General features: G+C 42.7%; 1 protein-coding gene across 1 annotated transcript in view; it reads left to right on the top strand.

Moving 5' to 3' along the window:
• HERC2 (HECT and RLD domain containing E3 ubiquitin protein ligase 2) overlaps positions 1 to 24,730 on the top strand; it is a 222,286-nt gene that overhangs the window by 181,925 nt on the left and 15,631 nt on the right. The window contains exons 70-81 of the mRNA XM_079710369.1: positions 2,684 to 2,791; positions 4,287 to 4,418; positions 4,859 to 5,017; positions 5,102 to 5,217; positions 5,814 to 5,939; positions 6,391 to 6,546; positions 6,949 to 7,064; positions 7,166 to 7,364; positions 13,159 to 13,373; positions 21,653 to 21,830; positions 22,355 to 22,516; positions 24,543 to 24,634. Coding sequence (XP_079566495.1) covers positions 2,684 to 2,791; positions 4,287 to 4,418; positions 4,859 to 5,017; positions 5,102 to 5,217; positions 5,814 to 5,939; positions 6,391 to 6,546; positions 6,949 to 7,064; positions 7,166 to 7,364; positions 13,159 to 13,373; positions 21,653 to 21,830; positions 22,355 to 22,516; positions 24,543 to 24,634 — 1,759 coding nt within the window. The remainder of the gene's footprint in view (positions 1 to 2,683; positions 2,792 to 4,286; positions 4,419 to 4,858; positions 5,018 to 5,101; positions 5,218 to 5,813; positions 5,940 to 6,390; positions 6,547 to 6,948; positions 7,065 to 7,165; positions 7,365 to 13,158; positions 13,374 to 21,652; positions 21,831 to 22,354; positions 22,517 to 24,542; positions 24,635 to 24,730) is intronic.

Here is a 24,730-nt window from a genome sequence, read left to right as displayed (position 1 = left end):
ATGCAGCAACTTTGCTTCATTATAGTTCTATTTCCTCTTCCTTCATTTTTGCTGTTATTGTTGTATATACTGTGTCTGTATATGTTGCAGACCTGTGCAACATATTTGTAACTATATGTATTACAAATATATGTATGTGATTTAATAATTATCGCATTGTGCCAGGGATTGGTCAACTTTCATATGTCACAAAATATTATTTTGAATTTTCTCCAACTATTACAAAATGTACAGACTGTTCTTAGCTCACAGGCTATGTAAAAATGGTGAGTGGGACAAATTTGTCCTGTGGACTATAGTTTCCTAAGCTTTCCCTTATACAGTCTTTCACCTTGTAAAAATATTAAGAAAAGGGGAAAAAAACCCTTATTTCTCAATCCATTTTTAGTGCTCTTTATTTCTTCCTGTGGATTCAAGTTACTATCCAGTATCATTTTATTTCAGCCTGAAATACTTTAAGTGGTTTTTCTAAATCATGTCTGCTGGCAGTGGATTCTCTCAGTGTGTGTGTATTTGGGAATGTTTTTATTTTGCCTTCGCTTTTGAAGGATAGTTTTGCTGGAGATAGAATTCTTAGTTGTTAGACATTTTTCTCTCATATCACTTTAAATTTGTCATCCCACTGGCTTCCTGTGTTCATTGTTTCTCAAGAGAAGTCAAAGTTAACTGTATTTTGTACCCCTATATGTTATGTGTCTTTTTCTCTTACTTTCATGATTTTCTCCTTGTCTTTAGTTTTCAACAGTTTCAGTATAATGTGTCTGTGGATCTCTTTGTGTTTTCCTACTTGGGGTTATTAATTTTTGGAACTGTGGATTACTGTTTTTCATCAGACTGGAGATTTGGGGCTATCTCTGTTGCAAGTACTTTTTCTGCCCCCGGTTTCCCTCTTCCCTCTTTTTTTTTGGGGGGTGGGATTCCCATTATGCATATATTTGTATGCTTGATGTTGTCTCCCAGGTTTATGAGACTTTATTTATCTTCAATCTTTTTTCTTCTGTTCTCCAGTTAGAATAATAGAAATTACACAGTCTTCAAGTTGTATAATGATTCTTTTTTTCTGCCATTTCAAATCTGCTGTTTTGTCCAGCTGGTGAATGTTTCATTTCAGTCATTGTACTTTTTTCCACCCCCAAAATTCCTCTAGTACTTTTTTCTTCGAGTCATTGTTTTCATATTTTCCTTTGTGATCGTGTTTTCTCTGTTTTTCTTGAACTCTTTGAACATACTTATTACAGCTGCTTTGAAGTTGTTGTCTACTCAGTTCAGCATCTGGCCATCGGGGTCAGTTTCTGTTGCCTGATTTTCTTCCTGAGTATGGCTCACACTTTTCAGTGTTTTTCCATATCCCATTATTTTTTTTATTAAAAACTGGACATTTTAGATTGTATTGTGTCACCTGGATTCTGACTTTTTTTTTTAAGATTTGTAATTGTCACTGGGTTTCTTTGGTTGTTTTGTGTGTTTGTTTTGTAACATGCCTGGAATTACTCTCTGAAATCTCTCCCCCACATCACATATCCACCGGGGTGCCTGCTCACTTTTCTATTTTGATTTTTGTTTTCTAGCCTGACTTCTAGTGTTTGCCCTGTGTCTGCTTGGTTTGGTGCTCAAGCCTGCTGAGTTCCCTTCTGCGGGTGGATCTCTGTGTGGGTGGGAGCAAGGAGGGCATGGAAGTCAGTGTTCTGGCAGGCTTCCCCATGCGTGTGTGTGCGCCCGCCTCTTCCAGTTTTCCTGAGTACACGTGCCTCGCATCATCCAGGCCTCCATGGCATCCTCACTGAGCCCTTCTTGGCTCTCTGACTTCCAGGATCTTCCTGTCAGAGTGCTGGCTAGTTCTCAGGTCTGGCACCGCCCCCCCAGCCACACCCCCATCCCCGGGCCAGCAAAGCTGCAAACTTTTCTGTGTTCCCTCAGTCACCCTCCCTACTCTCTGACTTCCAGCATCTCTGCCCGGGCACTTGCCCTGCTCTACACAGTGAGCATAAAGCCCCGGGAGGTAGAGTCCTGCCCTGGTAGAGCTGTGCCCCAGCTTGCGTAGAGCAGCCCCAGGCGAGGACACCACAGGCTCTCACTGTCCCTACCCAAGTTTGGCAGGTTTTTCCGTACATAATCACTTCTCAACTTGTTGCTTGCCGTGAATTGATTTGAAGCGCCCTGGAATCACTGTGGTTTCTTTTTTTTTTTTATCATTTTGAGTGGTTTTATAGTTATTTTGCCACCCTCTTCCCTCCACCATAACCCAGTCCTACCCTTTACTGATTCTTTTGTAAGCTAATTTGTCCCAGAGAAGACTCTAGATCTAATGCTAAATGCTTGGTGCATGTGATTTTATATGGCTTTTTAAATATGGGGGTGGGCGGGATAATTAAGCGTGGTCTCACAGCTGGGGCTGCAGCATGAAAATGTGCCCAGAAGTGAGACCACAAAACCAGTTGGCCAAGTGAGAATGTCTTCTGGCGTTTCCATCACAGGTGAATTCTGTTGTGGGAGAGAGGGTGGGAGAGAGAGGTGCTCAGTCTTAGGTTCTTAGTTTTTTGAGGTTACTTCTTCCTGAGTTTCTGCTGTTCATTAGCTGTTACACATCGTTTTAGTCTCACTGCTTCTGTGTGGCTTTTGGCCTCGTCCGTGGTATGCTGAGTGGGAGTTGTTACTTTGTGTTTTGTGCTCGCTTGTCCTCCAGGCGCAGAAGGACTCAGGGTGGAGTTTGACCGGCAGTGCTCCACGGAGAGGCGCCACGACCCTCTCACAGTCATGGACGGCGTCAACAGGATTGTCTCCGTGCGGTCAGGTGGGAAGCCAGTTGAGCTTGCTTTGTAGAGCGGAACCATTAGCATTACTAAACAGAACGTTACTACTGCTTCGTTCTCGTGTAAGACTTAAGGAAGGGACCGTAAGTGATCCAGCTGCAAAATACAGTAGGTTCTATCTGCCTCTTCCCAGTACTTTCGGTAAGATAATTATTCAAGTGACGTTTGCCCCTAACTGCTGACGGGTGGGATTACTGGGTGACTGGTGTGAGCACGGGTCCTGTTGGGAGCACAGGCCGTTGGGGGCCCAGTCTCAGCCAGACAGTGGAGACGGTGCTGTAAGGTGTGCGGTAGTGCCAGGCTCACGCCAGGTAAATGTTGACAAACTACAAGGCTCTAAAGACTTTTGGTGTGTAATTGATTGCAGTGAGGACTTGGGCTCCGCACGGAGGAAGCGTTCTGTGAGTGTGGTGGACGGCACTGGAGTGGACGAGAGATGGCTCCTTTGGGCCCCTCTCTGCTCTGCTGATGTGCTTCGGGAGGCTGAGCAAGAGCACGTCACTCTGTCTAGGGGCTTGTTAACTGCTCTTCACTGGGCTTTTTAGAATCATCAGCGCAGGGGTGTGTGTGTGTGTGCGCGCGCGTGCACGCGCAGGTGCGCGCGTAGATCTCTCCAGACTTCTTTATCCTTCACCTGGAGCAAGGGTCAGCGGACGTTTCCTGACATAACTACTCCCCTCTGCCTTTGCAGCTAAGGCACCCACAGACCGAATGTAAACGATGGGCCTGGCTGTGACCCAGTAGAATTTTACTCACAAGACATTACTTCGGATGCAGTGGTGTCACAGATGAGCATGGATTTTTTTCCGGCAGTTTGACACATGTCGATGTAGTTTTCAGTAGTGTTGTGAGATGTTCCCCCCGGTTTCTGTGCTTCCCACAAGATGCCCTCCAGGCTACCCCCACGCCGCTGACCGATGACGCTTCGAAGTAGAAGCCTGCTTGGGGTAGCACGCCACACGCTGGTCTCTCCAGCTCCTCTCCATGGCACCCCAGGCCCCGGGCTCTGGCTGGGCTGCTCCACTCTCCCTTGAGGGTGCCTCTTCGTTGCTGACCTGCCCCTGTGCCGCAGGGGTGCCCCCTGTGCCTTTGAACATCTGCACCCTCTTTGGGGAAGACCGGGGCTTTTCTGTTTTGTTGCCTGGGTAACAGCCATTGTATCAGACCTTCCCCAAGAGACCTCCCTGCGGCCCCGACCCTGGGTGTGAGCACGGGCTGCTTCTGCGGGCCTCTCACACAGCGTCATGGTTGTGTGTGAGTGTCTCTGTTGGGGCAGTGCCTGCCTGCCCTCCACTTCCCAACTGCTTGCTACAGTGTGAGTCGAAGGGCATGGTGTGAACGGACGCACATGGGGAGTGGGCTGGAGGAGCCAGCTCTTCTTCGGGCGTGGCGTGAATGACTTTGCTTGGTATCTAAAGAAGTTGATGTTGGTCTGATGATGGGTGAACCCAACCCCAGTGTGCTTTTGTCCTCCAGGCCGGGAGTGGTCTGACTGGTCCAGCGAGCTGCGCATCCCGGGGGATGAGTTGAAGTGGAAGTTCATCAGTGACGGGTCTGTGAACGGATGGGGCTGGCGCTTCACAGTCTACCCCATCATGCCAGCTGCGGGTGAGGAGGAGGCTTACGGCCACCAAGGCTTGATGACCCACGCGAGGCAAACACACATGTCGTTTTCATTTAGTACTTTCTGGTCTGCCTTCTCCTGTGGTGCTGGGGGCCAGCACTGCCCAGGGCCCCACCGTGGCAGAGATCAGAACTGCAGTGAGCTGCTTCAGCTCTCTGCCTGTCGGGCGTTAGCCCTCCATCCTCACCCGAAGTTTCCCAGCTGTTGCTGGTTGCAGTTCTTAAGCCATTTGATTTTTCAGGTAAAATGTCAGTGTACAGAACGTAGTTACGTGCAAGACAGTGGCGGCACCCCAGGCGCCCCTCTAACCGTGGCATCCGAGGGGATGAGGCCCACTCATTGTTGGTTGAATCTGTCCAGGTCTCCTTGTGGGGTAGCTCTCGCCCTGTCCAGCAAGGGGACATTTACAGTGCTCTTTTTTCAGGCCCTAAAGACCTCCTTTCCGATCGCTGCGTCCTCTCCTGTCCGTCCATGGACTTAGTAACCTGTCTGTTGGACTTCCGGCTCAACCTTGCCTCAAACAGAAGCATCATCCCCCGCCTTGCAGCCTCTCTGGCAGCGTGCGCACAGCTGAGTGCCTTAGGTAAACGGCACCTCCGTTGTCAGGTCTGTCTCACTCCGTGAGAAAAACGGTCATCCTCTGACATATTCTGTCTTCTCATTTCAGCGGCCAGTCACAGAATGTGGGCCCTTCAAAGATTAAGGAAGCTTCTCACAACTGAATTTGGGCAATCCATTAACATAAACAGGCTACTTGGAGATGACGGGGAAACCAGAGCTTTGGTATGAAACATCACGTTACAGTTTCTAGTCGTGGGACCCTTTGGGACTAAGGTGTTGCTTTAATAATGTAGACTTCTAAATCACCAGGAAGAGTTGGGAAATTTCACATAGGAATAGACAGCTTTTTGTGCATCCAGACTCCCTTATACTGCTACTATATTGAGTTCAGGCTGGGCTTTGATTTTAAGAACAGCCCTATGTCAATGGCTGTGAGAATAGGATTGTCTGTTGGACTTTATGAGTCTGACTCACCCCACCCCCTTTGTTTTGCCGGATGAAACAGTTACTATGAAAAGAATTCTTGATCTTAACCATGTTGGAGATGGAGGTTGGTAGGCCAGAAAGTTCCTTTCTTGTTCCCTGGGGGTTGCTGTGCTGAAATTAAGACCAAACATTCTGAGGTGAATTTTCATGTTCTTTTTTATTTTCGTGTTCATCATGTCCCTTTAGATGTTTTCCTATTTGAAAGTATCAATCTCATGTTTTAGGGGAGAACAGTATCAAGGTAATAAAGCATTTGACTCACAGGAACAAAACACTCAACTCCCCTGCATTTGGTTTCCTGGGATAGGTTTTAATTTGGTTGTTTTCTGAAGAGTTTTTCAGGCAGTGCTCTTGCTGCTCTGGTGAAAGGCCTTCCAGAAGCTTTGCAAAGGCAGTTTGAATATGAAGATCCTATCGTGAGAGGTGGCAAACAACTGCTCCACAGCCCATTCTTCAAGGTAATCCTTGACTTGTTCTGAAGTGATGAGGGAGCCACAGAGAGCCATCAAGTGCCGTACCTCAAGTAGCAGGCATCCCCGAGGACAGGTGTAGCTGTTGCTGAAGCTGAATATGAAAAATTTTCAGGAGTAACTGTGTGATCTAAGCCCTTGTACTTTAAGCATCAGTGTGCTTTCAGATGCCTTGATTTAGGTGGCAAGTGTTGTAGCAGTGGTCTGATCTGAGGTCCTGTTGTCAGGTGCATCACTAGTCACTGGGTAGGAATAATCCACATCACTGGTGATGCTAAGTCCCTTGCTGGGCACGTGGCAGTCAGCCTGGCATGAGGAATTCTGAAGGAGGACCCACAGGGAGCCTGCGTGGGGCCGTCTTTGGCAGGCGGTGTTGGTGAAGTGGAACGTTCGCCGTGTCTCTGAGTGTCCCTGTGTTGTTAATTTGTGGTGGCTGCAGGTACTGGTAGCTCTTGCTTGTGACCTGGAATTAGACACTCTCCCTTGCTGTGCTGAGACGCACAAGTGGGCTTGGTTCCGAAGGTACTGCATGGCCTCCCGTGTTGCTGTGGCCCTGGACAAGAGAACACCACTGCCCCGTCTGTTTCTCGATGAGGTATTGCAAGTTATTCTGGAACCACTTTGGGGATGCCCAGTGTTTTCTTTATAGTGTAAAAAGACGCCAATATTATGAGACACAGTAACATTTCTCTTGCCAAGGAATATCATAAAGAAAAAAGCACACAGGTGAAAATGAATAAACTGATACTGTAAATTTCAGTTAACGTTTACTTTTAGTAAAGATATAATGATACTGTCTAGACATTTTAAAATATCTTCAACGTGATATAATCATGTTGATTTTGCTTATTAACTGTAAAGTCCCGATGTTGATGTTGGCATTCCCTCATATTCTTGGGTGGGGAGACCTCCTCTCCTGTCTTCTTACCTTAGTATTATTTGTTTTATTCTTGAGAGATGAGTGTTTGATGTATAATCTCATAATAATGTTGTCCAGGTGGCTAAGAAAATTCGTGAATTAATGGCAGACGGCGAAAACATGGATGTTCTCCATGAGAGCCACGGCATTTTTAGAAGAGAGCAAGATGAACAGCTTGTGCAGTGGATGAACAGGTTTACTATATCAGAAACAAGACATAATGTTGTCTGTGGGAGAATGGTGCTTCACGTGCAGTTCCTTCCCATGTCAATTGTTCTCTTAATGTTTGTTACAGGCGACCAGATGACTGGACTCTTTCTGCTGGTGGCAGTGGAACGATTTACGGTTGGGGTCATAATCATAGGGGTCAGCTGGGGGGCATCGAAGGTGCAAAAGTTAAAGTCCCCACTCCATGTGAAGCCCTTGCAGCTCTCAGACCCGTGCAGTTAATTGGAGGAGAGCAGACGCTCTTTGCAGTGACAGCTGATGGGAAGGTAAGAAGGTGCATTTCCTGTGTCATACTGACACTGAAACAGACAGCTGTGGCTGGAGGGCATTTGTTTGGTTCACAGCATGTATAACGATTCTGTGCTAAAACAGTCTCTCAAGATTATGTACACAGTGCTTATGGTGTGCTGGAAGCAGTTATCGTTCTAAAGTATCTCTGTATAATCTTTAATGTATTCTGTGGTTTTAGAATTTTTTATTTTGAGATGCAGCATACATAAAAAAGCGTGTTATAATTGTTTGTGTATCAGTTTGTTAAACGTATGTATTCCTTTTTTGTTTGCTATCATAATACTATCTTTTTTTTTGTGGTACGGGGGCCTATCACTGTTGTGGCCTCTCCCGTTGCGGAGCACAGGCTCCGGACATGCAGGCTCAGCGGCCATGGCTCACGGGCCCAGCCGCTCCGCGGCACGTGGGATCTTCCTGGACCGGGGCACGAACCCGCGTCCCCTGCATCGGCAGGCAGACTCTCAACCACTGCGCCACCAGGGAAGCCCCATAATGCTATCTTTTAAAAAATTAATTGCTACTGATACATGGAAATCGTTAGTATTTATATATTGACGTTATGTCTAGTGACCTTATTATACTCTTCTTTCTTAGTATCTCAAACGGTTGTGTATCTTCTTTATAAAGCCATGTTCTGTAAGTAAATTTTGTTCCTTCCTTTCCAGTTCACCTGTCTTTTACTTTGACTTTTCTCCTCTGCAAGGGAGAAATGGAGCTCATCAGGCTGGTGGACGCTGCAGTACAGTATTGAACAGGGGTGGTAGTGGGCCTATTCTTGGCTTGATCCAGGCTGCAAAGGAAACACTGTGATGGAATGCTTTACACACTTACTGTGGGGTTTTGGTAGATGCCCTGTATCAGATTAAGGAAGTTCCCTTCTTTTTTCTATTTAGGAATAGGTACTGACTTTCGTCAAACATTCTTCCTATGTTTAAAAAATAATCAAACAGATGTTTTTCTCCTTTAGTGGATTAATACAGTGAATTGGATTGTTTTCCTTATATCAGATAGTCTTGCATTCTTTGGAAAAACCTTACTTGGTCAGGTTCTGTTTTGTATTTTTTTGGTTTGTGTTTGGGATTTTTGGGAGATCCAGGATCATGAGTGCAATCATCATAATATTCTTGTCTTACCCACTCCATGTCTGGTTATGGTACTATTGGATTGGCCAAAAAGTTCCTTCGGTTTTTAGGTTAAAAATAAGAGACACATTTTTCATTTTCACCAAGAACTTTATTGAACAACGTATTCACTGTTTTGTTCCACTGCCTTCTGCCATTTTTCGGGCAACTTCATGATTCTGTCTTCCCAAAACTTTTTACCTTTTTGAGCAAAGAACTGTTCCAGGTGTCTTTTACAGTATTCAGGGAATTGACATTTTTTCCATTAAGAGAATTTTGTAAAAACCAAAATAAATGGAAATCTGAAGGTGCAATGTCTGGTGAATACGGCGTATGAATCAGAACTTCCCAGCCAAGCTGTAACAGTTTTTGCCTGGTCATCAAAGAAACATGCGGTCTTACGTTATCCTGACGGAAGATTATGCGTTTTCTGTTGACTAATTCTGGACGCTTTTTGTTGAGTCCTGCTGTCAGTTGGTCTAATTGGGAGCGGTACTTGTTGGAATTAATCATTTGGTTTTCTGGAAGGAGCTCATAATAGAGAACTGTCTTCCAATCCCACCATATACATAACATCACCTTCTTTGGATGAAGACCGGCCTTTGGTGTGGTTGGTGGTGCTTCATTTTGCTTGCCCCACGATCTCTTCCGTTCCACATTATTGTACAGTATCCACTTTTCATCGCTCAACACAATTTGTTTTAAAAACAGAACATTTTTGTTACATTTCAGTAGAGAATCTCATGTGGAAATGCAGTCAAAAAGGTTTTTTTTTTTGCTTAACTTATGTGGAACCCAAACATCAAAGTGATTCACATAGCCAAGCAGCTGCAGATGATTTTCAGTGCTTGTTTTGGATATTTTGAGTATGTCGGCTGTCTCCCATGTGGTACAATGTTGATTGTTCTCAATGAATGTCTTGATTTGATCGCTGTCAACTTCAACTGGTCTACCCGACTGTGGAGCATCGTCCAGCAAGAAATCTCCAGCATGAAACTTTGCAAACCACTTCTGACATGTTCAGCCAGTCACAGCACCTTTTCCATACACAAAGTAGCAACATGCACAAATGTGGTGCACAAATTTTTTTTTTGCATTTTCCATGCACAAATCTTTTTTTTGCATTTCAGTTGCATTTTTACCTTTCTTGAAATAATAAAGCGTAATGTGCCAAAAATGTTGCTTCCCCCCCCTCTATCTTCAGTATTAGAATGGCTACACAAAAGTTCACCAATTTTGATTTTTTTTTTAAATGCACACTGATAATGACAGCTGTCCCAATACAGTCTAACAAAATTGTTTCAAATGAAGTTAAAGACAACTAAGCACTACTAGAGCCATCTTACGGAAAAAAACGAAAGAACCTTTTGGCCAACCCGATATCTGTTTAACTTACAACAGTTGGCGTAAAACAATACACATTTATTATTTCGCAGTTTCTCTGGGTGGCTTAGCTTGGGCCTCCAGCCCAGAATCTCTCATCAGGCTACAGTTGCTGCAAGGCTGTCCTGAGGAAAATTCAGCTCCCCATGACCTGTTGGCTAAGGTTGCCCTCACCTCTTTGCTATCTCACTACGTGGCAGCTGGCTTCATCAGAGCAAGCAAGGGAGAGGGCAGGAGAGCCTGAGAGCAAGACAGAAGTCACAGTCTTGTGTGAGCTAATCCAGAAGTGACACTCCATCCCTGTTGCTGTATTCTGTCCATCAGAAGAGAGTCATTAGGTCTAGCCCACATCCAAGAAGGGATTACATAGGGGCGGGAATCCCTGCAAGCAGGGACTCTTGGGAACCACGTCAGAGGCCGCCTGCCAGAAGTATCAAGGTCGTGCTAGCCTCATAGCGAGGGTTGAAGTGTAGCTCTCTTTTTCTGTTTTCTGGAGAATTCTGTCTTTCTGTTGTTTCCTGGTGATTTTAACCTGTATATTTAAAATCTAAAGTTAATTAGTATTTCTATACTCCTCTCAAATTAAAAAGGCTGATCCTTTGTTATCCTATGTTTTGGCACTAACCTGTTCCCCAAATGATAAGCATTATTATTATTGTTGTTTTATATAGACCGTGTGTTTTCTGGATTTACCCAAATGTTATACACATCTTTGGTCACCAGTTATTTTGTATGTCTCAGATCTTATATCTGCAATCATTTTTCTTCTACTTTAAGTGTATGTTTTCAGTCTCCTTTTGTGAGGGTCTACTGTTGGTTAATCTCCTGATTGTTTTTGTTGTTTATTTAAAGAACATCTTAGTTTTGTCCTTTTTCTAGGTAAAGGATAGTATTTTTGGCTATGGGAATCATATAGTCTGGTCTCTGTTGCAATTATGAAAGCAGCTTGTGGAGAATATGTAAATGAATGGGTGTGGCAAAATCAGGTGGTGGGCCTGATTTGCCAAGCCCTGTTCTAGAGTCTAACATTTTCAGTTGACCATTATTTTCAGTCAGCCTATTAAAGGTTTTATTCTTCTGGTTTTGGGCATTCATTGTTGCTAATGGGATGTCAGCAGTCAGATTAATTTTTACCCAAATGAAGGTAAGAAATCTTTTCTTTGTAGCTGCTTTCAAGGTCTTTCTTAAGGGATCTACAGTTTCACTAGAATATATTTAGATGTCAATTTCTTTTTACTTTTCCTGCCCTTTTTTGTGTTGTTTTGTTTCTGCCAGGTGGTGAGGGATGAGGGGTGGGCTTCCTGGCTCTGAGAAGTGGCCTTTTAACAACTCTGGTAAATTCTCAGACATTATTTTTTCTAGTATTGCCTCTCCCATATTCTCTGTATGATCTGTACCTAAAACTATGAGTTCTGATCGACGTTCAGATGAGGAGGTCTATCCCACATTCTCTCTTCTTTTCAACTTCCTCTTCTCTTTGTGTTTCTGTGCCATATGCTGGATAATTTCCTTAGATCCATTTTCTAGTTGTCTGATTTCTTTACCTGTTTATAATCTTCTGTTTACTACTTCCTGGTTTTTTGTTTCAACTATGTTTTATTAATTTCTGGAAGTTCTGCTTTGGGTTACCTTCTGGTCTCTTATTCCTTGGGGATACTTTCAAGCTTTTATTTCTTTAAACAAAATATTGGGCTTTTTTTTTTTTTTTTTTCTGATTCTCTCTCATGGTGCCTTCCTTCCTTTCAGATAATGGGAATTTTTAAAACTATGAGCTGACCATTTTCCTTGGAAAATTTGATGTAGAAATTCTTTGAGGCCTAGTTTTTGTTTGTTTGTTTTTTGTATGTTTCGTTTTTGATTTCTTTCAGCTAAGGTATTTTATTACAGGGTCCATGCATTTGATGGACACATTTTAAAAGATGATATCCTTAAGTATCAGAATCTATTAACATCTTAGAAAGCTAAATATCTCACAGAAATGGGACCCTGAACAATAAAGGTCTGATAGGATGGGACGATCTTGAAGCATGGAAAACTGCTGGGAAATAGCTCCACGAAAGGCGTCTGAGAGGAGGAGTTCCAGACAGAAGACTGAGGAGGGATCAGGCAGTGTCTGAATAAAGAGAAAGTAAAAGAAGAAGGCAGCACATTTTCACTCTTTCATAGTGTTGTCTCCTGCCTGTGCTGGTTAAGAAGTTTGTGGTGTCAGAGGCCTAGTTTGAAGTCACTAATCAAACAAGAATTTGTGACCCTGGGTACTACCAACTGTAAGCCGCTGTAAATTAAATTCTCTGCCTATGGAATTTAGACCACAGGTAGCATTAATTCAGACTGAAAAGCAACTCAAGGACCAGCTTTTGTCGTTACGAATTCTCAGGAGAGATTTTCCACCCTCTCCTTCAGTCCTAAGTTTTGAGAAAGGCAACCCTCTTCGTTTTCTTCTTAGTCCTCATTCACAGTCTGAGTGCGGGGAAGCGCTTCAGAGCCTCGCCTTTCTACAGAGTCTCCCTTTAGGCTCGGCGCCTCACCGCCCACACCCGGTGCACTCGAGGGCCTTAAAACCTTCCCACGGGAGGCTGACTTTGGGTTCATTTATCCATCTGAATTCTTGGTTTCACTTCCTGTTTTAGTCCTTGAAGTTTCCTTACTGTTGTGTCAATGCAGCAGAGCGTTTGAAACAATATGAAACAGCGTTTAAATTGTTATAGGAGGGGTGTTTGACATGCATCTGGAAATGGCAATCTTGATTTTTTTTTTTTTTTGGTAAAGATGTTTTATGTCCCAAATCAATTACCCACTTAAAATGAAAGAAAAGTAGTATATTCTGCTGTGTGATTTGTATGCTGCCTTGCTGAAGTACTAAGTATATGTATAATTTTCATATGGGTGTTTCTGTAGGTGTTCTTTATCTGGGATTTGCATATAGTAGCTAATTAAATCGTTTTTGTTTTTCTTGGTGTTAATTGTAGTTGCTATTCTAGACAAAAATAGAAATGCTTCCAGGGGTAAGACCATGTTTTCAAAATACATTGTCTGAATTTGGGGTTTCTATTAATTATAATGTTTTCTTTAATTTTTAGAGATCTGATAAAGCAAAAATAAAGTCTTAAACATTCCTGTGATTTTTAATTTTATTTTTCTGTGGTAAAAATATCTAGAGCATTGATTTGGTTTATTAATTACTAAAATGAACTAATTGGTTTATTATTTACTGAAATATATTTAGATAAAAATCTGATGTTTATATTACTTTTTCTTGTCTTAGCTGTATGCCACTGGGTATGGTGCCGGCGGCAGACTAGGAATTGGAGGAACAGAGTCGGTATCTACCCCAACATTACTTGAATCCATTCAGCATGTGTTTATTAAGAAAGTAGCTGTGAACTCAGGAGGAAAACACTGTCTTGCCCTCTCTTCAGAAGGAGAAGTTTACTCTTGGGGTGAGGCAGAAGACGGGAAGTTGGGGCATGGCAACAGAAGGTATTATGTGAAACCATCATTTTTAATATTCTGTTTTCCTCTTCTTGTCTGTGTTAATGCTTGTATGGTGTATTGGCAGTTTGTTTTTTAAGACAACGTTTGTAATAATCGACTCAAAGTTAATGACTCATTTAGCAGAAATAAGTTCATGTGACATTATTTAGGCTTGCCTACATGACCCCTCTACTGGGGGGAAATCAGTTCTGAATTTTGATTTCTGATTACTAAGTATGGTGAGCTTCATCTTGTCCTTTTCCCCCAGGTCCCCTTCCCCTCGTCCTGAGTCATCCACTGAATCACAGTTGGCCTTTTGTTAATATGCAGATGCTACAACTGTAAATACAGAGGAAATGGCAGTAGGGGAAAGGGACACACAAATGACCTAGTTTTTCAAACAAAGCAACCAAACCCACTAAATTTTTAAAAAGTAATGGGAACTACCTGCCAAATTGGAGTGACAGGGCCCTTTGCATCTGAAATAACTAAAGCACCAGACAAAATATATGAAACAGCAGCCCTAAAGACATTGGATAACAGGAAGTAAAGTACAGTCAGTGATCTCCAGAGGTGAATACTGACAATCATGTGTGAGGGGAATATCTGAGAGGCCAAGGCACAGACCACCTGAAAAGATAGGAGGACCATTCCCAGAGCTCACAGAGGGCAGAGGGTAGGGCCGACTCCCCAGACCTCATAATTCGCAGGGCGCTGAGTGGAGGACTAAGAGTGGTGGTGCACACAGAGGGGAAGGAAGTTAACCACAGACTAAGGGTTGTTCTGATCCCCCCAACAAAGCTAAAAAGCAAGACCTGAAAGGATTAACCTTGTGGACAGGTAACTTAACCATGTTGTAGAGATCAAAGCTCAAGAATGTTTTTATGGATACAAACATACCAAGCAGCCAGCAAGATGATATTCACAGTGTTGTTCATCCAGTCAGAAATGATCAGGCACATGTCTCTCCAGTAGTGTCGGGAAAACTGGATATTCAAATGCAAAAGAATGAAATTGGACCACTCTTTTACACCACTCACAAAAATTAACTCAAAATGGAGTAAAGACTTGGCTTTAAGACCTGAAATGATAAAACTCCTAGAAGAAGACATAGGGAAAAAGCTCTTTGACATTGGTCTTGGCCATGATTTTTTGGCTATGACACCAAAAGCACAAGCAACAAAGGCAAGAATAAACAAGTGGGACTCCGTCAAACTAAAAAGCTTCTTCACAGCAAAAGAAACAACACAGTGAAAAGGCAAACTATGGAATGAGAGAAAATAGTTGCAAATCATATAACTGGTCGGGGGTTAAGGTCCAGAATACATAAGAAACTCATACAACTTAATAGCAAACAAAAACCAACTAACCCAATGAACAAATGGGAAGAGGACCTGAATAAGCATTTTTCCAAGAGGCCTACAAATGGCCAACAGGCACGTGAAAAATTGCTCAAGGTCACTAAATCATCAGGGAAATGCAAATCAAAACCACAATAAGATATCACCTCCCAAGTGTTACCATCAAGAAGACCAGAGGTAACAGGTACTTGCGAGGGTGTGGAGAAAAGGGAGCCCTTGTACATCGTTGGTGGGAATGTAAATTGGTGCAGCCACTGTGTGAAACAGTGTGGAAGTTCCTCATAAAATTTAAAATTGAGTTAGCATATGATCCAATGATCTCACTTCTGGGCATATAGCCAAAGGAAATGAAACCACTATTTCAAAAAGATATCTGCACCTCCATGTTCATTGCAGCATTATTTACAATAGCCAAGATAAAGAAACAACCCCTGAGTGTTCATTGACAGACAAATGGAGAAAGAAAAATGTGTTGTGTGTGTGTGTTGTGTGTGTGTATGTGAATATTACTCAACCATGAAAAAGGAAATCCTGCCATTTGCAGCAATGTGGATGAACTTTGAGGACTTTATGCTAAGTGAAATGTGTCAGAGAAAAAAAACTGTATGATCTCACTTATATGTGGAATCTTAAAAAAGCTGAACTCATAGAAGTAGAGAGCAGATTGGTGGTTGCCAGGGGTTGGGGGTGGAGGAAATGGGGAGATGTTGCTAAAAGAGTACAAACTTCGTTATGAGATCAATAAGTTGCGGGGATTTAATGTACAGCATGGTGACTATAGTTAACAATACTGTATTGTACATATGCAAGTTGCTAAGAGCGTACATCTTAAATGTTCTTACTACACACATACAAAAGTAAACGTGAGGTGAAGGATTTGTTAACTAACCTTATTGTAGTAACCATTTCACAATATATACATCTATCAACTCATATTGTGCACCTTAAACTTACACAATATTATATGTCAATTTTATCTCAATAAAGCTATAAAAAGTTTATCAGGCACACAAAAGAAAAGGAAAATACAACCCATATAAGGAGAAAAGTCACTTGATTGAAACTGACCCAGAAGCGACACACGTGATAGAATTACTAGACAAGAACACTGAAACAGTTCTATCTTCAGTAAGCTAGAGGAAAAACTTGAACATGTTAGGTAGAGACTGAAAGATATTTAGATGCCCAAATCAAAGTCATAAAGAAATACAATGTCCAAGAAAAATACAATGTTTAAGATGAAAAATATGGTGCATGGGATTAATGGCAGATTAAACATTGCAGAAGAAAAGGTCAGTGAACTTGAATATATAATAGTAGAAACTATCCAAATGAAACAGAAAAAAGAATATATAAAAAGACCGTAGTATCAGTGAGCTGTGGACAACCTCAAATGGCCCAATACATGCATAATTGGAGTTGCCAAAAGTGATGAAGATGGGGATTTTGAAGAAGTAATGGCTGAAAAAAATTCAAATTTGATGAAAATTATAAACCCACACATTCAAGAAGCTCAGAGAACCCTAAGCAAGAGAAACATGAAGGAAACTACACCAAAGCACATCATAATCAAATTGCTCAAGGCCATTGATAAGGAGCAGAATATTTTAAAGCAGCCAGGGGGAATAATACCAGTTATGTACAGAATAAAAGGTAAAGGGTGATGGTGAATTTCTGATAAGAAATAATGTAAGCTAGAATACAGTGGGAGATAGTGAAAGTAAAAATAACTGTCAGCCTAGATTTTTTTACTCAATGAAATTATTTTTTCAGGAATGAATTTGAAGTAGACTTACGCAGGCATACAAAAGCTGAAATAATTCACCACCTCCAGATCTGTACAACTAAAAATTTAAAGGAATTACTTCAAACCAGAGGAAGATTATACCAGATGGAATCAGGGATCTATACAAATGAATGAGGAAATTACTACATGGGTTAATATCATGATGTTTTTCCTTATTATATAAATCTCTTTAAGAGATAATTGAATGTTTTCAGGATATGGTAAAAATGAACTGAGATGCTTAAAACATACATAGGAGTAAAATCTATGACAGCAGTAGCACAGAGGCTGGGGTTAGAGGCAGGAAATGGACATAATACTGTTGTGAAGTTCTTATACTATACATGATGTAGTACATGACCCCAGACTAAACTCTAATCGTTAGAGATGCATTCTAAATCTGCCAAAGCAACCCCAAAAATAACGCAACAAAAAGTTTTATCTGATAAGCCAACAAAGGAGTTAAAGTGAATCAAAAAACATACTCGAAAGAAACCAGAAAAAAGAAAAAAAATGGAGTAAACAGATGAGACAAATAGAAAACAAATAGTAAGGTATACATCTAAACCAAAATATATTAACAATCACATCAAATGTTAAATGATCTAAACACCACAGTTAAAAGTCATTGTCAGAATGCATATAAAAGCAAGATCGAACAATATGCTACATAGAACAAACTTTGTATTTAGCATGTCTATATTTAAACACATAAATCGATTAAAAATAAAAGGGTGGGAAAATACGCTAACACAGATTAAAAGAAACCTGGAATGCCTATATTAATATTATACAAACTAGATGTAACATCAGAGAATATCAACAGAGATAAAAAGGGTCATTTTATGCTGATGATGTGGTCAGTTCATCAAGAGGACATAATAATCCTAAATGTTTACACGACTAATAATAGATCTTCCAAATATATGAAATTAAACAAAATGACAGAGCTGCAAGGAGAAACAAATTTACAGTTGTAGATTTTAATATCCCTCCCTCAATAACTGATAGGTGGATAGAAGATTTGTCAGAAGACCTGAACAACTTTGTCCACCAATTTGATCTAATTACCACTATACAACACTACTTAACAAAAGCACATTCTTTTCAAGTACACGTGGAACAGCTGCCAATATAGACTGTAATTTGGGCCAGAAAACAAATCTCATAAATCAAAAAGATTCAAGTTATATAAAAGATTTTCTCTGACCACAATGGAATTAATTAGAAATCAATTACCATGAAGTATGGAAAATCCTCCATATATTTGGAAAGTAAATAAAATGTAAAAATAACTAAAATTTAAAAATAACTGATGGGTCAAAGAAGGAATCAGTGCTAAATTAGAAAGAATTTTGATCTGAGTGAAAATGAAAACAACATATAAAAATGTGTGGGGGCTTCCCTGGTGGCGCAGTGGTTGAGAGTCTGCCTGCCGATGCAGGGGACATGGGTTCGTGCCCTGGTCTGGGAAGATCCCACATGCCGCGGAGCGGCTGGGCCTGTGTGCCATGGCCGCTGAGCCTGCGCGTCCGGAGCCTGTGCTCCACAACGGGAGAGGCCACAGCAGTGAGAGGCCCACGTACCGAAAAAAAAAAAATAAAAAATAAAATGTGTGGGATCCAGCAGCAGCGGTACTTAGAAGGAGATTTATAGCATGAAATGCCTTTTTATAAAAGAAAAATGATCTCTAAACAATGACCTCAGCTTCTACTTTAAGGAACTAGAATAAGAAAGACAAAGTGAACAGGTTGAAGGAACTAAGAAAGATCAGAGCAAGAATCCATGAAATAGAAAACAGAGAAATAGAGAAAAATTAAAGAAAACAGAAGTTGGTTCTTTGAGAAAGTTAGCATCATCAATAAAACCTCCATCTAGACTAATCTATCTATCTATACACAGACACACACAAATTATAGCAATATCAGGAGTGAGGGAGTTTTCATCACTGCAGAATGTAGTTATTGAAAGATGAAGTATATTAAATAACTTTATGCCAACAGATTGAACTTTTTAGATGAAATGGACAAATTCCTCAAAGGACACACATTCTTTAATGCTCACTCAAGAAAAATTAGATGACTTGAATGGCCCTGTGTCTATTTAAGAAATTGAATTTCCCACAAATAAATCCTCAGGACCAGATATATGACTGGTGATTTCTACCACACATGTAAGTAACAGATAATACCAGTTCTTCACTGGTCAATTTCAGAAAATTGAGGAGGGAATTCTCGCCAATTTACTTTTTTGAGGACAGCTTTATTCTTATATCAAAACCAGACTCAGATGTTATTAGGAAAATATAGACCAATATCCTTCATGAGCATAGATGTAAAAATTCTTAATATTTTAGAAAGTTGAATCCAACAATATGTAAACGGATAAAGCAGTAAGGCCAAATGATGTTTTTGCCAGTACTGAATAATTGTTTTAACATTAGAAAATTGATCAGTGTAAAAAAGAAAAACTATATAGATTATCTCAGTAGATGAAAGGAGGAAAAGCATTTGGCAAACTAACATTTGTTTCTGATAAAAACTTTCAGCAGTCTGGGAATGAGAGAAAACTTTCTCAGCTTGGTAAAGGGAATCTCTGTTAAAGCTAGGGCTTGACTTCCCTGGTGGCTCAGTGGTTAAGAATCCACCTGCCAATGAAGGAGACACGGGTTCGAGCCCTGGTCTGGGAAGATCCCACATACCGCGGAGCAACTAAGCCCGTGTGCCACAACTACTGAGCCTGCGCTCTGGAGCCCGCGAGCCACAACTACTGAGTGCCTAGAGCCCGTGCTCCACAACAAGAGAAGCCACTGCAATGAGAAGCCCACGCACCACAATGAAGAGTAGCCCCCGCTCGCCACAACTAGAGAAAGCCCACACACAGCAACGAAGACCCAACATAGCCATAAATAAACAAATGAATGAATGAATGAAAGAAAGAAAGCTAGGGCTAATGTGGTACCTGGTGGTGACAAGCTGAACGCTTTCCCTATCTGCAGGAACAGGACAAGGACATCTGCTGCTGTCTGTCACCAGTTGTACTCAGTGTTGTTTAGCAGGTTTAGCAAGTGCAGCACAACGATGCAAAGAGGTAAAAGGCATTCAGATTGGAAGGAGAATTGAAGCTGTCCATTTACACATAATATGATTATTTATGTAGAAAATCTGATGGTATCTACAAAAAAACAAAAGCATTCAGATTGGAAGGAGAATTAAAGCTGTCCATTTACACATAATATGATTATTTATGTAGAAAATCTGATGGTATCTACAAAAAAGCTACTAGAATTAATGAGTGTGATTAGCAGGGTTGCAAGAGAGAAGATCAGTAAATAAAAGTCGATTGAGGGCAAATAAAGGAAACATTTCTGCATTAAAAAAAGTCAACTGTGTGTCTTTATACATATACATATGCAATCAGAAATTGAAATTTTAAAATACCATTTATGGTACCCTCCCCCTAAAATTGAAATAGTAAGGAATAAATTTGACCCAAAGATATGGATAACTTACAGACAAAAAACTATAAAATATTGCTGAGAGAAATTTTAAAAGACCTAAAATAATGGAGGAGTATGCTGTGTTCATGGATTGGAAGACTCAGTATTGTTGATTTCTTGGTTTTCCCCAAATTAACCTATTGATTCAACCCCTTCCCAATCAAAATTTCTGTAGAAATTGACAAGTTGATTATAAAATTCATGTGGAAGTGAAGAGTACCTACAGTAGTCAAGACAGCTTTGCAAATGAGGAGCCAGAGTTGGAGGACTGACACTATTTAACTTCGAGTCTCATTTTAAAGATACAGTAATCAAGACAGTGTGGTATTATTTTAACGAGTGAGAAATAGTGGAGCAGAATAGGAGAGGAAGTCCAAAAACGTACCCACAAATACGGATACAGTGAGTGTGGAAAAATGAAACTTGATTCCTCCCTCACAGTTTGCAGTGCATAATACGAAAGTGCAAAGACAATTTACTGGAGAAAAGATAGTCTTTTCAACAGATGGTTTTGAACAATTGGACAACCGTATGGTAAACAGGGAACTTAAATTCTTATCTTGTGCCATTAATATCCAGAATTCAACCAAATACTTCATCTACTTCTACCTGGGCCAAGTAGCCATTCTTCTGTTCAGATCTGGTTTAAAGCATGGACCGTGCCACAGACCCAGCGATCCATCCAAAAACAAGGACTGCAGCCTAAATTCCAAATACCACAGACTGAAATCTTCGGCCTTGCCTAAGGGAACACCTCAGTCTTTGAACTTGAATTCTTATCTTGCATCATATCCAAAATTAACTCATAAATCTAAAACCTACAACTAAAAACTTCTAGAAGAAAACATGAGAGAAAACTTTTGTGAGCTTAGGTCAGACGAAGATTTTTAGATAGAACTCCAAAAGCACAATCCAGTAAAGAAAACTAGGATAAATTGGACTTTATAAAACTTGTGAACTTCTCTTTGAGAGACACTGTTAAGGGATGGAAATCACATGCCACAGACTGGGAAAGCATATTTACCACATCCTATATCTGACTCAGGTCTTATATCCAAGATCATTATAAATAGCTTTCAAAACTCAGTAATAAGAAAAAGAAGTTTGTCGTCAGGCTTGCCATGTTATATATAGACTAGTTGACTCCTTAAATGAAATGTTGATTTATAGCAAGGGTGGACAGGCTGTTTCTGCAAAAGGCCAGATAGTCATAAATATTTTAGGCCAGCCACATACAGTTTTTGTTGTATATCCTTCTTTCGTGGTTTTCGTTTGTTTGTTTTACAACCCTTAAAAAATGCAAAGCCCATTCTCAGCTCACTGGCCTTTCAAAAACAGGTCATAGGCCAGACATGGCCCATCTGTAAGTGCTGGTCTTTCAGCCCCTGATTTAGACTGTACATCTCCTCTCTGGCATTTGGGCAGCTTGTATAAAAGGAGGTAGGTAGGGAATTACGTGATTTTGAGTTCAGGCCTGAATGATTCTTCCAGATTGATTGAATCATTGACTTGACAGATGTATGTAGGTTGAGAGGTGTACATTGAATAAATGAGCAACAAACCAATAGCCTATATTTAATAATTTAAGAATATTTAAGAATGAAACTATTTCAGTTATCTTTGGGGACCTCTTTTGCAGTCCGTGTGACCGTCCTCGTGTCATTGAGTCTCTGAGAGGAATAGAGGTGGTTGATGTCGCTGCTGGTGGAGCCCACAGCGCCTGTGTCACTGCAGCCGGGGACCTCTACACGTGGGGCAAAGGCCGGTATGGCCGCCTGGGGCACAGTGACAGTGAGGACCAGTTGAAGCCAAAGCTGGTGAGGAGGAGCTGTGCTCGGGAGGCCTGGAGGGACAGCTTGCCATTGTCGTTATGCTTTTTAAAAATCCATAATATTTCCTGTTCCAGATTCTTTTTAGTTTCAGAGTTAACAGTGGTTTTTTTTGGTGGGAATAAAAACCACCTTGGTATATATTCCATGGGTCGTTTAAACAGGATAGCGTTTGAAATACCCTTTTATCTACACTAGTAAATATTACTTGGCATCTAGCTAGAGGCTTTGTCTTCTGGGCTGTCTGCTGTGATTCAGGTGAGGCTGTGGGGTGAGCGGCAGGACTGAGCACTGGACACTGGGACCTGCCTCCTCCCGCTGAGATGCTCATAGTTCAGATATGCGAGGGTGTCTTCTGTCTTGGCCTGCAGGACCGTTAAGATTCCCTGTTCTTTGTAAAGAATTAAGACAGGCACCCTCGCCCCACCCCCCAAGTCCCAGCACGTTAGCCCCTCCGAGGAGAGCCTCCTTTCTGTTGCGGTCGGATGTCCTCAGTGTCCCTCTCTCTGCAGGTGGAGGTGCTGCAGGGCCACCGTGTGGTCGACGTTGCCTGTGGCAGTGGGGACGCCCAGACCCTCTGCCTCACGGAGGACGACACCGTCTGGTCCTGGGGGGACGGGGACTACGGCAAGCTGGGCAGAGGGGGCAGCGACGGCTGCAAGGCGCCCGTGAAGGTACGCTGCCTGCCGCCGCCTGCGTCTCAGGAGTAGCCTCGCTTCACCTTTAGCTTCTTTGCAAAACACACGATGGGTCACTGGGTGAAAAGGGAGTGAAAGACGCAGAGGTATGAAGATAGTTTTAAGCACCGTTTCGTGCTCTCTCGGGAATGTCTGTGGTCAGCGGGGCATCGCGCAGCCCGTGGTTTTATTTAGCGTGCGGACCTGTTTGAGGAGGACGACTTGTTCCCACTCTTCAGTTCACAGAGGTGTGTAGCCACGCACTGCACTAGTATTTGCTGAAAGGCCGCATCTGGCTTAGCCGGAGGCTGCTGGATGGACATCTGTGAGAAGCCAAGAGAAGAGCCTCCGCCTGAGGCGAGCGGCCCTGGGCGGTTTATCGACGTTTGTGATCGCGGCTGTGTTTTGCCCTCGTGAATAGGGAGTTGGCGGAGGTTAAGTTCATCTGTGTGTTTGGGTCTCATGCTGACCACCTAGTGGCCCGCGGGACGAGAACACAGCAGGGCTGTTCACCTGAGGTGATTTGCTGTGGACTTGGGAGTGTCGGTGCCGTGAAGGAAAGCTAGAAGTTGTCTCTGCTTGGCATCCTCTCGTGTTGGGGCTCTGAGACTGCGCGTGCAGAGTAGAGACCCACGTGGTGCATGTGCGGCCTGGGGAGGGGGTGGGGAACCACTGGGGGCTTCAGAATAGGAGCCTGAGCTGGGGCTGCCGAGCTGTTCTTCTCAGAGCCGTGCTGCTCAGCAAAGCAGCCGCTGGCCACGCACAACTACTTAAGTTTTGACGTAAATCAGTTAAGAGTGAGTGACATTACAATTCACTCCCTCGCTTGCGCTGCCCACAGTTCACGTGCTCAGGAGCTGCGTGTGCTGCCATGCTGGGCAGTGTGGGCACAGCAAGCTTCGAGTGGTATTGGCAGGTGCCGGCTAGAGCCAGGGCCTGATGAAGAGCACGTCACCTGAGGCACCTGCACCTCTGTGCCATGAGGCTGGCTGCAAGGAGACACCCCTCTTCTTCGGGGCCTCCTTGGCAGGTGCTGCTGGAAGACCTGGGACTCGAGGCTGCCGCCTTGTCCTTACCACCACTTGCTCTTTTCCCTCACAGGTATACGGTATCTTAACCACGTTACAGGTTACTCATGGTTTCCACATTTATGAAAAAGTTGTTGTGGGCTTTCGTATGTCAAGAAGGCATTAGACAAAGGCTTTGCACCTTGCAGGGTTGAGATGCCGAGCGTTGGGGGGTGTTGCGGGGTGGAGGCCGTTACTGCTGTCATTGTGATGGGGGTAGGGTGAGGAGAAAACTAAGAGAATTAGGGGCTAATGAATTTAAATTTAAGTTTGAGAACTTGAGTCTGGAAACAGTCACAGGTAATAAGGAGCATAGTTTGCTAGGTGAGGAAAGACGTCAGCTAAGTAAATGAACCCCAGCAAGAGCTCTGGGCGCTGGCTGTGAAGGGTCTGCACCCTTGAGCATGCAGGACTGGAAGTGGGGTCCAACACGGACTGACCAACGTCGTGTGTAATTGGAATAACCTAGGCAGATGGATTGCTTGTGTCTGAAGTCAGAACCCTGGTTGTCTTGGCCGTCCGTCCCCCATTACCTACTTCTTCCCTGTGGGCCTGTGCATCTGAGAGGGCTGGAGGGCAGATGGGAAGTGCAGGGCTTGCCGGAGAATGGAGCCACCACATCACACAGACAAATGGAGTTGGGAGAGTGGTTGCTGGGGAAAGCGATCATAGACCTTCAACAGTGACGTGTTTATTTCCAGCAGTGTGTGGCAGGTCTCACGGGTGGTGGCGTGGGCGCCTGGCCACCTGCAGCCTGTGTGCCCTCAGAGCCAGGGCTCCTGCCCCTTCTGAGAACACTTGGCTGTGTGGAGTGGGGTTTTACGTCGTAGTAAACGTTTGGCGTAGGAGTGAGGGCTTTCCGACTTCTCTATTCGCATTACTGTGGTCTCTATATGGGTGCAGCCGTCAGCAGAAACCTTGATTGAATCAGTCTAACTGAGCCTTTTCCCTTCTAGATTGATTCTCTGACAGGCCTTGGAGTGGTTAAAGTGGAATGCGGGTCCCAGTTTTCTGTCGCCCTGACCAAATCTGGTGCTGTCTATACTTGGTATGCAAGATCCTATTTATTTAAGTCCACCAAATCCAGATTGTTCATTAGAAGTCGCTTTAACTGCCTTTTTGTAGATAGAAATGTGGCTTCTGG

Source organism: Hyperoodon ampullatus (genome assembly GCF_949752795.1).
Source record: "Hyperoodon ampullatus genome assembly, chromosome: 8".
Lineage (NCBI taxonomy): Eukaryota > Metazoa > Chordata > Mammalia > Artiodactyla > Ziphiidae > Hyperoodon > Hyperoodon ampullatus.
This window is presented reverse-complemented; position numbering and strand designations above follow the sequence as displayed.